Source organism: Urocampus carinirostris, chromosome 17 (assembly GCF_059441175.1).
Source record: "Urocampus carinirostris isolate Australia breed hairy pipefish chromosome 17, RoL_Ucar_1.0, whole genome shotgun sequence".
Taxonomy (NCBI): Eukaryota; Metazoa; Chordata; class Actinopteri; order Syngnathiformes; family Syngnathidae; genus Urocampus; species Urocampus carinirostris.
Window position 1 is genome coordinate 20,216,824 of NC_142365.1, and position 16,756 is coordinate 20,233,579.

Genomic DNA, 16,756 nt, shown 5'->3' on the forward strand with positions numbered 1-16,756 from the left:
TGAGGGTTTTAAGCCAAGTTTTAGTTATTTTCGTGAAGAATGCCTAAGCGTGGTGTCGCAGGTAGGTGCAGCAATGGTAAAACGAATGGCGACCAGCTTAAATAGTACGAACTGGCAAAAAAAAAAAAAACACTCAGGCAGGCTAGCTGGCTGCTAAAAATGGCTAATCGGGACCGAACGGTGAAAAAATGGGAAGCTGGCTGACCGAAAACATACAGTTAGGAGCCAGGATAACCGTGAGCCAACGCAAATAAACTACCAGCAACAAACACCAACCCAGCTGGGAGAAAAAACAACTTCTAACCTTGACCAAACCAAACTAGAAGCCTTCAGGAGTCCGCACGCTAACAGGGACCTATCTGGAAAGGATAATATTAATTGGTAGCCACGTGGCAAATAACAAGGAAGGAAAAGTCCCAATCACATACTTATGAGGTGAATGAAAGGAATTCACGGTCTACAAGACGGCAGGTAGACTTACCGGTTGCAGCTTGAGATGATCAAAGCTAAACAGTCAGAAGTCCACCAGCTTCACAGTTCCAATGAGTGCCATCCATTCGCTGATCATTGCCATCGCCGTCTGTTTTTCAACAGCTGTCGCTATTGTTATGGTTTTCGTTGTCATTCAGTGTATCACAGGTCTATGGCTATGAGATCACACTGTCTACTTTAAAAATTAATTCCTGGAGATGCATGGTGCGTGGAATATTTTGAAGCAGGATTGTAGGGAGGAACGCTACACATTCTGTGCCTAATTGGAAAAAATGGTCTTTTGTAATCCTTTTAAGACATTTTTGAAAGAACAATAAATATGTTTCACTCTTAATGTAATGGATATTTGTGTCAATCCTCTTTACAGGTGGAGTCTGTTTTTGAAACCATAGTGGAGGAAAAGGAGGAAGAATCCACATTGACCAGTAAGTTTACATCTATAACGGGTCGGAAACCCATGGCTCTTTTAATGAGTACATTACAATTTATACTCGTTCAAATTTCATCTATAGCGTTCCAATCCTGACGAGTGTGGAGTCAAGTCTAGGGCATGCATACCTGGCCTAAACGCTAATAGAATGAATGGTTCAGTCTAATATTTAAAGGGCATACTCCCCACTTCAGTTTACAGTCAAGGTGTCACACCAACAGACCCCATTTAGGCTGTACGCTGTTAAGGAATCCTTTATCTGGAAGCTTAACAAACTATTATGGTTAACTGTTGAGACACCTTATGATGAAAACCCACAGAAAAACTTTAAGCAGCCAGAAACACCAGCAAAGCACTCAGTGCAATTTGATTGGGTGGGTGGAGCTATGGACATAGTACACTCTCTGCCCAGGGCCGTCTGTGCCGAAGGTAAATAAATGGTAATCCTCGTTTGCAGTATTCTGTGACATTTTTACAAACTAACTGTGCTTGCACCTAGTTTTGAAACCCTTTTTTATAAAATAAATGCAGGTCAAAATGATCTTAAGTAATTGTGGGAGGAAGACACATCTAGAGTGTTATATTTGTTGATATAGGACACACACTCAGGCATTATTCTTATTTCATTAATGTTATCAAACTATCTTATGTCACACAGTAAAAATAAAATGCGCTGAAATATTTGTTTTTGTCTGGAGAGCCGGTTTGGCAGTTTTGGCAAAACGTGTATTAAAATATATGGTATGTCTATGTGAAAAAGGATTCTGACCCGTGCGCTATCTTGGGTCATTGTGATTATCTAGGACATACGATTTTTAAACTTCTTGTTTATTGGTTGACTGAGCCTATTTTAACCTCTAACAATTCCAACCTGGTTATAACATAATGATAGAACAATACTATTATAGTGGCAACATAGTAATGACATGTTATTGGCGACCCTGATGTAGAATGTATGACATTTGAGCTTTTTTAATTGCAATACAGTAAATACATAGTTTTAATAGTACAATTTGCTGAGGCAAAATCAATTGCACTACATGCATCAGACTTTATAGAAATATGATCAACTATATTAATTATATGAATATTATTATATATTATTCATAATTGCATAAGTGAATTGTGTCAACCGTCCTCAAAACTGTTTAAATTATTGTGACAATGGTATTTTTCCTCTAAATGACAAAAGTGAATATACTTTTTGTGTCTTTCAGAACTTGGCAATACAATTTCCACAATGTTTGGCAGTGGACCTCCAGATGTTGCTGCAAATGTCACCGAGGACTTTCAGGTAATGTCAAATATAGTTAAGCTTATTCTCTGATTGTTGGTTAGAGCCTACAGTAAGTAGCAAACGCACTGCAACAAACTAATTTTAGGCTGTGTTGTTCTATTTTTATTTATTTATTTTTTTGAATAGAAAAACATTAATTGACTTTTTTTTTTTAAATTTTTTTTTTAATTTTTTTTTTTTTTAACGAAACACATTAGCAAGTATGACAATTTTTCCAGATTGGTCAGCCCTTGCCAAATTTTATATTATCTTAAATTGATATGCTTAAGTCCATAAACATGACGGTTGACACCTGTACAAAAACATATTTCAGATTCGGGTACATAATGCACCAAAATGAAAATTTGGGGCAGAATCTGAAAATGTGTAACGCTCGACTGAAAAATGGCAACTACAAAATTAAATCCAAACTTTCTTTTGCGTATACTTGCTTAAAAGGCATAATATGAAATGATAACTGTTAAGTATGTGTATTATTGTGTGCCTCCTAGTAGTTATGAAATGAAATGAAATGATCTGCATTTATATAGCGCTTTTCAAGTCAATGACTTCCCAAAGCGCTTTACAATGTGCTCCACATTTCCCAATAGCGGCCTTGCAGCCATGTAAGGCGCTAACCTGCTTATTGGGGGTCTTAGGGGTTCAGTGTCTTACCCAAGGACACTTCGACATGTAACACGGACGAGTCGGGATTCGAACCGGGATCACTTGATCCCAAGACGAGCGCTCTACCTCCTGAGCTACTGCCGCCCCTAAAAAATCTATTAAAATAAAAACAATATTGATTAAAGAATTAAGCAAAAATACATGAACTGCAGTGTTTCCCATATAATTCTGTGAGACAGTCTAGGAGGGGACCTGGGGTTTATCGGGAGGGAGGGCGTCCAGGGGCGTGTGTTAACCTGTTTGTTTTTAACAGTTAATGCAGTTTTGCACCTAAACCAATTCAACACGCTATACAACCCCAACACTGCCCCGTAGCGGCCAAAAAGCATTTGGTTTGCATTTATAAAAAAAAAATCATACATTTTCACAGAAATGGAGAGACTCACTTCTTTATTGACATACCCAAAAATTTATGGCGAGCTAAAATAAATGGTCTAATGGGTCGGACCCGGTCCGCTGGCCACTAGTTTTAGCTGCCTGATCTAAAGAGAATTGAATAGTGGTATCCATTCTTATTAATGGAAATAATGCAATCTCCCTTTTCAATTAAAATAATGTAGAACATGAACTCTGTTCCAGGAGGAAAAGAATGAGGAAAAGAATGAGGAAAAGAATGAAGAAAATAATGAGGAAAAGACTGAAGAAAAGAATGAGGAAAAGACTGAAGAAAAGAATGAAGAAAAGACTGAAGAAAAGAAAGGCAAGACCGAAAAGGAACCGGAAAATACGGCTCTCCCCGTGAAAAAAGCCAAAATTTCAGAGGACATCACAATAGAGTTGACGGTCAATGACGTGTTGGATCCCACTGATAGTGACCTTGAAATTTCCACGAAGAAGTAAAGAATCTTATTTTAATTTCTGTTTTTTCGCTTGTGGATGTTATTGAGGGTAAAAAAAAAAACATTTTTTTCCAGGCTGCTCGATTTGACTGAGCGAGACTTGGCCAAACATGAAAGGGAAAAAATACTCAACACCTTGGAAGCTTTTATCTTCGAAACTCAGGTAAGCGAAAACGTATTTCCCCTTTTTTCGTGTCAATTTTTTTCAATCTGTTAATATTTATAATAACAACAACAATAATGTGTACCCAATATATTATAATTTTTGAATGAAAAATCTGTATAAAAAATTTAGATCACTTTTTCTCAGATCAAACTAAGGTCACAGACGCTGTGTTGAAAATGATCATTGTAATTGAACCCGGATCAGGGCGGTGAGAGGATTATAAATGACACAGGAAAAGGCATTTGATTTAATCTCATCATTACATTAGTTTCGCACCGCAGGAATCCGGGTTCGATTTCTGTTGCAGCCAATGTTGTGCAAAGTAGTCAGCAATGTTTTTCTACTGATCAATCATTGGTTAAATATGGTTATACGCTACCGTAAAACCTTGTGTATAATGCCCACCCCAACTTTGAGTTCTTAGATGGGTCCAAAAATATTGCGCCTTAGACACGAATAAATACGTTTTGAAATTTTTTTTTAACTTCCAAAATCTTCACCGGCAGTATATACCGTATTTTCCACACTATTTGTCGCTCTGGAGTAGAGGTGAGATCAGGCCCCAAAAATTCCAGCCAGACCGCGCTCGGGTGTTCTAAAGCCACCTGGGCAAGTTGCACGCCCGACGTAAGAGATGCACGCCACGGGCGTCCGGGCAGACGTTATTTCAGACACTGCTTATAGTCCAGAAAATACGGTAAACGCCCTCATGAATTGTCTTTGCACTTCTACTGTGTTTCCATACTTCCAATAGTAGAAAAGAAAAGTTTTAAAAATGCTTTTTCCAAAGTCAAGTCTGGCTGATATCACATGGTTGAATTGGATGAGAGAAGAAATAATCTAGTTTTTATTTGCAAAAATGTATTCACATTTTTGAGACAGTAATGGAAAAAAACTTGAATGTTGTCCCTATCTTAACATAACGTTTCCACCGGATTTCCAGGACAAGCTTTACCAGGAGGAATACCAATTGGTGGCAACTGATGAGGAGAGGGAAGAGATTTCCTCCAAGTTAAGTGAAGCGTCAACATGGATGGACGAAGATGGTTACGATGCCACCACAGCTCAGCTAAAGGAAAAGCTCTCTCAGCTCAAGAAATTGTGCAAAGATTTGTTTTTCCGAGTGGAAGAACGACGCAAGATTCCCGATCGACTGGCTGCCCTGGAAAGCATGCTCAACACTTCCAATGTTTTCTTAAAGTAAGCAACATCACCCTCATCTTGAGACGCAAGTTGGTCAATTTTATGTCATGTCGCACGTACCCCTGGATGTAAACAGTCGGCCATATAGGATGGGTACAACATACCTGGTTAGAAATAGTCGCGGCTAAACTATTTTGTTAGATTTTCAAATGAAAGTGGAAGGTGTGAGGTGTCATTTTTTCACGTAACCGCTTCTTCTAAATGGAGGTCAGAGGGGAGAACCTCACTTATTGTGATCTCTGGGACACACCATGAAGCCTATTCGAAAATAGTGCGCCGTTTCCTTGTCAAAATTAGCTCTCTAAAAGCCTGGCCAAAAATAATATACCCTTCTCCGGTGAGCGGAGGGCAGAGCATCAGAGACATAAATAATCCAACGCAACCTTCAGGTATGGCCCTGGCACGCTAAAGGACTTTGCCAATAACAGTGTGTGGTTGAATTGAGTCGCAGAAATGGCTGTATTTGAACCCTTACCCCTAAATCTCATGCTTTTCTCAAGTACAGTGTTTCTCAGTCTGTCAGGACCCAAAATTGGTTCACAGACCCGTTTTCAAAGGGTTGCAGGCATTATTTTTACCGTGGCAAAATAATGCTCTGAAGAAGAAAATAGGGTCAATTACACTCCTTAACAGTAGATGGCATTAATGCTCTGTTCCATCTCTTTTACCTGTTAAGTCAATCAGCACATTTAAGAGGGACCACATCTCATTTTATTGGGATCTTGTTGTTTTTATTTCCTTGTTCTGCCCATAACAATTGGTACCAAGAAATTAAGTGATAAGAGGTAGGAAAAGTAGGAAACCGTGAAAATAATGACTGAGTCAAAATAGAAAACGATTGCAGAATATAAAAATGATAAACGAGTGGCTGCCATTAAAGCGCTTCTGTCAGGTACAGTAAACGGTTTGAAAGTATTATATTGTAGCTTTTTAACAATGTATTCAATTGTATCAACGACAATGTAATAGTTATCAATGTTTATATACATACTTTTTTAACTGGTAGACGGGAAGAGCCGGTGCCAGCCAATTTTTGCAATCTTGACTCATTTTTGAAGGCCTAAAGAAAATGTAGTTCTGTAGCTATACAGGCATAGGACATATCAAAAGACGGCCTCGACTTCCATTAGTAAATAAAGTTTGTTCATACCTTTTACCATTGTTTAGTAAACAACTGTTGAACATTGCTTAGTTTCTTGAAAGTACTCTTTTGCAAGAAAACTTTTGTGAAAAATTGCTTTTTGTGAAAGGATGCATTTCAAGCAGAACTTTTAATCAGGTATTTTGTTGCGTTTGTGATCCCGCAAATATCTAAATAATGCTTTCCATAAACACAAGGGCACTTTTTTTTTGCAAAAATACAATTTTATTGCAAGAACTTTTCAGAGCCCTATATTTTTGGTGACGTGAAACATCTTTTCCTCCTGCACATGCGGGGAAAAAAGCTTTGAAGCATTATTTATCTATACTTACATCTTTGCTTTTCTCACCACACTGCTTCACTGTGCCTACTCGCCATATGGGCTGCCTACACATTCTCATTCGATGCAGGAAGCAACACAAGGAAGTGGGCGCTTCCTCAACGTATCAACAATGATCTGACTCATCATTCCATCTAATCGGGATTTTTTTTAAAATACTAAAATCATTCCCAGAGGCTTGATACTTACTGATAATCTGCACCAAACCTTTTTATCATGTTTCTTTTTGTATGGGGTTATTTTAAAACGTTTTTTTGTAGGCTTTTATGCAAATTCATGAAGTAATTAGTCGCTGGTCATTTTTTTAAATTATATTCTACTACCTCTGCTTTAAACTGCACAAACCTTCCATTGAAATTTGAAAAGTGGAGGTTTTTTTTTTTAATTTGGGATGCAGTTTGTCATCAGGGTGGAATAGTGAGTCATCAAGTAAGACCAGATGAGAATTAGTGTTCTAGAGCATACGGGTCTTGTTTGTACAACGTCTGTTGTCGTAACTTGGCGTAGAGCGTTTATTGCCATGTTACTAAGGCCAACCACAAACATGAGGTCAATTTACACCCATCAATATGGCCGCGATTACTCAGGTTGCCCGGATGTGGATTACGTTATAGAAACTATCAATGTTGACATTTTTTTTTACTCTGCCTTTCTTTCAAAGGACTGCAAGGCTAATACCAGAAGAGGATCAATTATTTTCAGAGGTTGAACTGAATATGTTGGAAAAAGTAATCAATGAAACAACGGTAAGTGTAGTTTAAACATTTTTGTCCTCCAAGGTAAAGTGCATCGTTTTAAGTTTACTTAATAGAGTTCAAAGTGAAATGCTTTCTCTGTTAACAGGGTTTGCTCAGGTTCATGTAATCCTTAAATTCTCAAATTTAATCCTGTTTACGAGGATTGAAATGTGCTTTAATGGGACAGTGTGTATTTAGTTGATACTAGTAGTAAAAACATAATGCATCAAAACATTTATTTGAATATTAAACAAAAATACATGAACTTTTATTTAAACTTTTTTTTTGTTAAATACTTGGAAGTCCATATACAGTGGAACCTCGGTTCTCGACCATAATCCGTTCCAGAACCCTGTTCGAAAACCGATTTGTTCGATCACCGAAATCATTTTTCCCATTAAAAATAATGTAAATCGTTTTAATCCGTTCCAACACCCTGAATGTTTACCTTGAATGTTCAACGTAAACATAAAGCTAACCCAGGCTAATCGTACATTCGCGTTATCGTAATTTTCCGTACGAAAGATTACGCTAACATGAACGTGTAAAAATAAAAAAATCAGGTCGTTTACAAGTCATTTAGCACCCGGGTCTCCACAACAAGAGGTGAGCGGTTCATTGGAAAGGGGGCTTCGTTCCAACACCCTCAATGTTGGGCTCCGTTCCAACACCCTGAATGTTTACCGCGAATCATAAAGCTAACCCAGGCTAATCGTACGTTCGGGTTATCGTAATCTTGCGTATCATGAACGTGTAAAAATTTAAAAAAAAAAAGGATAAAGAAAAGAATTATGCATAGGATTTCTTACCTTTGTGGTGGTCAGCAGAAAACTTGCTGTATTCCCAAGCAAGATCAGACACTCGCCACACCTCCTTCATATTTTGCTATTATTTCTTTCTTAAATGCAATATTTGTACCTCCTTCCTCCTGACATATTCACAGACGTAGCCAAAATCTAGTCTGCCTGACTTTAGTCCACGCGATCTGTACCACTTTATTTTAAACGGAGTATCCCTATACACTGGCGCTGATTTAAAAGCTTGTTTAAGTCTGAATGCTTACCAGTTCTCTGAAGATGGCACGCGCTGCTGCCCAGACACCGCCTAGACACGCTAGTTTCATTGCAATTGATCAGCGATTCAAAACGGTAATTTTTGAATATCACATGCATTTAAAACTTGTGCTCTACCATTATGTTTATTAAGCTAAAATGAACTGTCAAATTCTCAATGGATATAACGGGGGACAGACATTCAAAAGATAAGGTGTCATTTCGCCGAAATTAATATTTTCAACTCAAAACTGATCTCCATACAAGGTGCAAATGCTCTGAGCTTTACTGTTCTATCACATTCCACAAAAAAATTAATAATAAGTCATTTTAGTAACGTTTGCGTGAGTAGGACATTTCACACCAGGGGTGCTTTTTTTAGGCACAAAACCAGCCCCTCATTAATAACTGTATACAATATGCTTATATGTTTTATCCAGGGTGCCATCAAATCGACTAACGGAAAGCTGCACAATTTTTTTATCTTTTATGGTCATTTTAAATAGGCCAACACGTTGATCCACAGCAAACGTCAGACACACTCTGCTACAGTAGCACTACCTAACTTATCGGTATCTACATTGAGTATCTTGGACATGACTACTTAACATAAAGTTGCTCCTAAATACATAAAATGTACCTTGTAAAAAATGGTCGTTGCAAATTCTGGGGTACTTTGAGGGCTGCCAGTCCCTCCGATTGATATAATATTGTCCATCGCCGTCTACAATAAAATGCCGAACTTGGCTTAGATCCTTGCCATTTTGCACAGCAAGAAATCATCATCGTGGGGGGCGGCAGTAGCTCAGTAGGTAGAGCGCTCGTCTTAGGATCAAGGGATCCCAGTTCGAATCCCGGCTTGTCCGTGTTACATGTCGAAGTGTCCTTGGGTAAGACACTGAACCCCTAATTACCCCCAATAAGCAGGTTAGCGTCTTACATGGCTGCAATACAAGGCCGCTATTGGGAAATGTGAAGCACACTGTAAAGCGCTTTGGGAAGTCATTGACTTGAAAAGCTCTATATAAATGCAGATCATGTCATTTCATCGTAAAAAGTGGTGCTTATACTCTTGTGATTATTGCTATTTGATTCAACTTAAGTGCTTATTTTATTGGGTGGGGCAGCTCTGGATAAATCATGACTTCATGCATGAAAATGGCACTTTTTGTCCAGATATGGAGGAACGAGACAATTGTCAAGCAAGAGCAACGTTCTCCAAAAGAACGTCCCGTCTTGCTCTCGCAGGACGTTGAGACCAAGCTCTCTCTACTGGACCGAGAAATCAACTATCTGCTCAACAAGGCAAAGTTTGCCAAACCCAAAACCAAATCCAAAGCAAAGAATGCGACCAGTTCGGAGAAAAGTGCAAAAGCCAACAGCACCCAGGAAGAAGATCAGGTCATTCAGGCCACACAGAACAGCACAAGCGGTGAGTAACTAGGGCTGCAACTAAGCACTATTTCAATAGTGCGCTAGTTACAGACTATTGAAACCATTAGTCCTATCATAAAATAATCATTCACTTATATTTTTTCGATTTAGCATGAAGTTGATTTAATGATGTGGTAATGAACACAAGCAAAATGGGTAAAAAGGGAAATAATCTTTTGTTAAACATACTGCAGATTCGTACATAAATTAAACACAAGTTTAAAACTGCTCAGTGAGTAGAGACATAAATTCATCAAAAAATCGCTATCCATTTTAAAAGACTGGCGAGTAATGAATTAAAATCATGTTTATCCCTGTAGTTAGCACATTCGCTTAACACGCGAAAGGTCCCCGGTTCGAGACCAGGTGTAACCATTTGCAAACTCCACACGGGAAGGCTGTTGTAGCTGGACTTGAACTCTAAACCCCGCACCGTGGGGCTGCTCGCTATCCGCCCAGCTACCTGACTATAGAGCGCACCTGATTATAAGCCGCACCCATCATTTTTTCGGTGATTTGCCACTTTAGTACTTACACAAGCCGCACCCATGTACAAGCCGCGTGCGCCCGTATTAATACTTGTGACACAATCACAAGTTTAACCCAGACCAGGCTGTAAGTTGCACAATTGTAACTATATAGATAGTACACAATTCCAGAACAACAATGATACCCGTAATTAAAGTATGATGCAGATTTGTAAAGTCCGATCCCGTTGAAAGTAATCCAAGGAAACAAAATGTATATTTCCAAAGTTAAGGGTGGGAAAAATGTATATCCACTTTTGTCCGCTGTGACAACAGACAGATCTACCGGTAACTCAGCTTTACCCCAGTTCCCATCAGCCCGCGTGTGCTCCGCCCCTTCTTTTTGATTTTTCCGTAGAACCCATAACAAAATAAATCTCCAAAAATATACAGTTGCAAATTCATTTTATACATGGTTACACATATTTACGAAGAAAGACGGTACACCGAGAGTTTTCAAAGCTCAGTAGCCTAGATGGTAAGGCGCCCGCTTTGAGACTGGGAGGTCGGTGGTTCGCGCCCCGGCCGAGTCATTCCTAAGACTTAAAAAGTGGTCGGCGGCGCCCTCTGTTGGCTGCGGCTGCATCGGCTCGCTACAACGGGTCAGGTGCAATCGACATTTCGTTCTGTGTACATTGTTACACAGAATGACAATATAAGGAAATTATTATTATTATTATAACTTTCATCCCAAACCGTGCCTTTGAAAGGTACCAACACGCTAGTAGTCACGCTTGCAACGTACCAAACGGCCTGTTAAAAAAAAGCATCCCGTAATTGTAAAATTCACGGAAAATCGTCCTCAACTTCCTCCTCATAACTTACGCCACCAAGGGCGTCTTCCTCATTATCGGAACGTATCTTAACCTTACAGAGAATATATGCTTAAACTTAGAGGTTGCAGTCTCTCTTGATACACATATTCTACTTGTCTTAATCTTACCTTTTATACTCCAGCGCTGCTGGTGGCCGTTAGAAAAATTCCATAAATTGCCCGCTTCACTGAATAAGCCGCAGGGCTGAACATTTGGGAAAAAAAGTAGCAGCTTATAGTCCGGAATTTACGGTAGATTATTTCTATTATCCATTTCTATTGACAAATCGGCTAATGGTTGCGGCCCTATAACTGTTGCTCTTTCAAATATGTGTAATGAAATTGACTTTTCACATTGTAGAAAGTATAGAAGAAAATCTGCAACTTGAGGCTTCACCTACAGAAGAAACTCCAAAAGAGTCTGACAGCCACTCACAGAGTACAGAAGAAAATAAAACAGGTTGGTTTTATTTTTTAATGCAGTGTTTGTAACTTCAAAATATTGTACTTGCTGATGCCATCTTCTGGCTGAAATCATCATTGCAGCGTCTGTCAAGGTGCTTTTCAAATTCCTAGACACGCATGGAAAAACTCTTTTTCATTTTTTGGGTGGTTTGGGTTGACATTTGGACTGTATTTATTTGCAACGGTTCTTGCCTTACTTTCACCATTTTCATCGTAGAATAAAACAAAACCGCCAACACGCGCATGAAATAACTCTCTACCCCTGCCTCACCTCCTTTTCTCCAGCCTGTTGCGCTCTGTGGTTGCAACACCGAGGATAAAAGCAGATAGCCAAGGTGTAAAAAAAAAAACAATCAAATAAAGGCTCTTTAAACTCATTTGGTCATTGCTAACACATACTTAATAGAGAAAATATTTACCATTAAACCGTTTAAGGAAGCCTCATACTACACAACCCACTTTTAAGATAAACGAAAAGCGCTTGAAGGCAGGGTAAAGAACTTGGAAATGCTTCAAAAAAATCGCCATATGGCTCTTAGTCTTACACAAGAAAAGCTGCCTCTTGATGCTTCATCTAGAGAAGAAACTCCAAAGGAATCTCACAACCAATCCCAGATAACAGAAGATTTGGAGTGGTGGAGAGGCAGTGAAGGTCCCCTACACTATGAACAGCATGGCTAACCAGATCTGACCAGTTGAAAAGCCTGAGGAGGAAGTTCAAGGAGGCGAAGGAGAAGAGGGTTCCTCTAGCAGAAGTGCGTAACATCCTCTGCAAGAAGCTCATGACTATGAGGAGAATGGAGCTGCCTTCATCGCAAATCCCTAGGGGTTGACAAAGCATGTACTTGGAAAGAAGCAGAGTAGCCAGCTTACCTGCTCCATAGAGGAGATTGACCTCCACCTTAAAGAAACCTTCTGTGACAGTTCCAGGGATCAAGATCTGGGCCACTGCCAGCATCTAATGATCTACATAGACTTTGATGGAAAGGATCCCAGCTGGAAGGAGATAAGGGAAGTGATCAAAAAGGCAATACCAAGCACAGCCCCGGGACCAAGTAGGGTACTGTTTACAGGAACTGCCTTCAGCTACTCCATAGGCTCTGGGAGATTCTGATATACTGGACTGTCTCAGAAAATTAGAATATTGTGATAAAGTTCTTTATTTTCTGTAATGCAATTAAAAAAACAAAAATGTCATACATTCTGGATTCATTACACATCAACTGAACTATTTCAAGCCTTTTATTATTTGAATATTGCTGATTTTGGCTTACAGCTGAAAAAAACTCAAAAATCCTATCTTAAAATATTAGAATACTTCCTCAGACCAAGTAAAAAAAATAATTTTATAACAGCAAAACTAAATCAAACATTTGAAAATGTCCATTGATGCACTCAGTACTTGGTTGGGAATCCTTTTGCACGGATTACTGCATCAATCCGGCGTGGCATGGAGGCAATCAGCCTGTGGCATTGCTGAGGTGTTATTGATGCCCAGGATGCTTCGATAGCGGCCTTCAGCTCATTTGCATTTGTAGGTCTGGTGTCTTTCATCTTCTTCTTAACAATACCCCACAAATTCTCAATGGGGTTCAGGTCAGGGGAATTAGCAGGCCAATCAAGGACAGTGATGCCATTGTCAGTGCACCAGTTACTGGTGGTTTTGGCACTGTGGGCAGGTGCCAGATCATGCTGGAAAATGAAATCCTCATCTCCATAGAGCTTTTCAGCAGATGGAAGCATGTAGTGCTCTAAAATCTCTTGGTACACAGTTGCATTTACTCTGGACTTGATGAAACACAGTGGACCAACACCAGCAGCTGACATGGCTCCCCAAACCATTGCTGACTGTGGGAACTTCACACTGGATTTCAAGCAACTTGGATTTTGCTCCTCTCCAGCCTTTCTCCAGACTCTGGCGCCTTGACTTCCAAATGAAATGCAAAATTTGCTTTCGTCTGAAAAGAGGACTTTGGACCACTCTGCAACTGTCCAGTGCTTCTTCTCCATAGCCCAAGTCAGACGCTTCTTCCGTTGTCTTGAGTTCAGAAGTGGCTTGACCATGGGAATACGGCTATTGTAGCCCATTTCCCGGACACGTCTGTGAACTGTGGCTTTTGATACCTGGACTCCAGCTTCAGCCCACTGTCTTCACAATTTTGTTAAGGCTGCGGTTATCTCTCTTGGTTGTGCAGCGTTTCCGGCCACATTTTTCCCTTCCAACAGACTTTTTGTGGATATGCTTTGAAACTGCACTCTGTTAACAGCCTGCTCTTTGAGAAATTTCTTTTTGTGTCTTACCCTCCTGATGGAGGGTATCAATGATGGTCCTCTGGACAGCAGTCAGATCAGCAGTGATTTAGTTTACTAAACCAAGCTGAGTGTTTTTAAGGCTCAGGAAACCCTCGCAAGGTGTTTCGAGTTAATTAGATGATTCAGGTGATTAGTTGAATAGCCTACTTGTATACTTTTTCATGATATTCTAATATTTTGAGATAGGATTTTTGAGTTTTCTTAAGCTGTAAGCCAAATTCAGCAATATTAAAATAATAAAAGGCTTTAAATAGTTCAGTTGATGTGTAATGAATCCAGAATGTATGACATTTTTGTTTTTTTAATTGCATTACAGAAAATAAAGAACTTTATCACAATATTCTAATTTTCTGAGACAGTCCAGTATATGTCATATGGAGTATGGGAAATGTGGCGATTTGCAGAAGGTGTCTGGATCCCAAAGGAGCAAGAGTCTGAGTCGACTAGTTCAGAAACATCTCTTTGCTCAGTGTTGAGGGAAAGATATTCTACAGCATTGTTGCCAGGCGAATGACAGACTATCTTCTGAGGAACTAGTACGGTAAGAAAGGAGGGATAATGAAGGTACCGGTGTGTTCGAAGAACACAGGCCACCAGCGAAGAGTATAGGAAAAGTGTTTGACCACAACATTGTGGCCTGAGGCCTGTGAGACCTTCAAGCAGATTGTTTTCCTAGAACTCACTGTACCATGGAAGGACCGTATCGTGAAGGCCAATAAGGGGAAGAAAACAAAATATGCTCAGCTATTGGAGGAGTGCCAAAGCAATAGGTGGAAAGCACTATCGTGTTGGGATGAAGACTGTTTGCTGGCCAGTCTCTGCAGGGTTTACAACATCTGAGGCATCACAGGGCACAGCAAGCAAAGGCCCATTAAGGAGGTCACAGAAGAGGCAGAGGTTGCCTCAGGGTGGCTATGGTTAAGAAGAGGTAAAGCATGGGTGAGGTAGCGCCATTTGGACACAAGTTGGGGTCTAAATCAACCCCAGGTTGAATGTAAAAAAGACCTGAAACACTTAGGTAACATCACTTAGGATGTGTCCGGGTTGCATAAGTTGATGTATATTAAAATATATTAAAAGAACCATTGGTTCCAAAAAGGGGTGGAAATAACTTCAGTACAATAATCACTTTTTTTTTTTAAAGATATTTTTCAGCATCATGTGGACATCATTGGAAAACAAAAATGTGGCGTAAAATGCTTTTACCTTCCCTTTGCATGTGAAGAAGTCCCAACTTTAGCACTTTTGTGGGGATAATGGTTTTTAGAGAAACTTGAAAAAGATTTGTGCGTCAAATATAGGTTAATCAAGCTGCTTTGTGTGCATGTACAACTTGGACCGCAAGGTTATATACACGCAGGCAGAAGTGGGGCAGGGCGATGGTTTAGCCAATCAGAATGCAGAACAGATCCGTAAAACAAACTGTGAAAAGTAAACCACGATACAGCGAGGGATGACTGTACTTGCTAATTTGTTGTGTATTGTCTGTATTTTCATTGTACATAGCCAAATTTCAAGTATTTTTATTATCTTACGATTGTTCATTCAGGTAGTCATCATAATCATGCCTTGAGGCTCTTTAACTCCACCCGGGAGAGTAAAAGCACACATTAAACCCCAACCCCACATTTGCATATTACAGTGCGTATTTTTCGTAACACTATTTAAATGCTCTTTATTAACACGTTCTATTGGGTATTTTTGTATTCCATATCTTTAATTTTATCTTTTAACACAAGGATACTGCTGGAAGTGGGAATTTCCCTTGTAGGTATGAATAAAGTATCTGATAATACTGCACGTCTCGACTTCTGAAACACATCATTGGGCCTTTATATTACAAAATGCTCACTTTTCCTTGTAAATACTGAATAAGAGTGCACAATTTTCAGACTAAACATTTGAAATCACTGTATTTTCTATTTTTGTTTTCATTTTCAGATGGTGAGACAGCCAAAGCGGAGAATCACTTGGATGATGAATTATAACATCTGGGATTGGTAGGGAAAGAAATCACGGTATTTATTGATAGTGGAAATGTTTGAAGTTATTTTTTTTTTCTACATCTGCTGTTCATTTCTTGATGAAGACTGGCATAAAAGCATTTTTTCCTTCTAAGATGGTCCTGGCAGCACATGCTTGTGATGAGAACATTTTTATTCATGACCAAATTTGTTTCCACTCCCCCCTCCCTTCTTTTCCTGCACTGTTATTGTATTCATATTGTCGTAAAACCTCCCACAATGCTCATTTGCATCATTCTAAAAACTCATTTTGAACAGCTAGTTGAGAAGAAATGTTGGATAACTTTCATCACTTATTATGGAAGATGGATTTTCTTTAAAATTTTTGTTAGTTTGACTAATGGAAAAAAAGAGTGTTGGGAACGTTTTCCAAAAGATCCATAAAGCTCTGCTTATTAATGATTTGGTTTTTTTTTTGGTGACACTTTATTCATGAGCAAAATTCAATTATGATACGGCAACAGAATTTCATCTTGTAAAAATTTTTGGTGAATAAAAACATCTCATTGCATGTGTTTGTGGATATGTATACCGGTATATGAAGGTAAATGTTGTAAAATAACTACTGCCTGGGGCAGCATTAGCTCAGGAGGTAGAGTGCTCGCCTCGGGATCAAGAGGTCACAGGTTCGATTACCGGCTCCTCCGTATTATATGTTAAGTGTCCTTGGGCAAAGCACTGAATCCCTAATTCCCCCGATAGCGGGTAGTTTCCCTTGCATGGCTGACACTGCTATCGGTTAGTGTGTAAAAGGGAATAGTGTGAAGCACATTGTAAAGCGCTTTGGGAGGTCTTCATTGACCTGAAAAGCGCTAT

At 39.3% G+C, this 16,756-nt stretch overlaps 1 protein-coding gene across 3 annotated transcripts in view; it reads left to right on the forward strand.

The window, feature by feature from the left end:
• The window catches only part of hyou1 (hypoxia up-regulated 1), a 34,332-nt gene extending 17,881 nt beyond the window's left edge, over positions 1-16,451 (forward strand). The window contains exons 15-24 of one of the 3 annotated variants that reach the window (XM_088321328.1): positions 860-917; positions 2,140-2,216; positions 3,465-3,473; positions 3,510-3,721; positions 3,800-3,887; positions 4,834-5,090; positions 7,236-7,320; positions 9,540-9,795; positions 11,500-11,598; positions 15,858-16,451. In XM_088321328.1, the coding sequence (XP_088177454.1) occupies positions 860-917; positions 2,140-2,216; positions 3,465-3,473; positions 3,510-3,721; positions 3,800-3,887; positions 4,834-5,090; positions 7,236-7,320; positions 9,540-9,795; positions 11,500-11,598; positions 15,858-15,904 (1,188 nt within the window). In that variant the 3' untranslated portion in view covers positions 15,905-16,451. Of the gene's footprint in view, positions 1-859; positions 918-2,139; positions 2,217-3,464; positions 3,722-3,799; positions 3,888-4,833; positions 5,091-7,235; positions 7,321-9,539; positions 9,796-11,499; positions 11,599-15,857 lie in introns of all 3 variants that reach the window. The other 2 variants (XM_088321326.1, XM_088321327.1) reach the window with 2 other exon arrangements.
• The last annotated feature ends 305 nt before the right edge of the window (positions 16,452-16,756 follow it).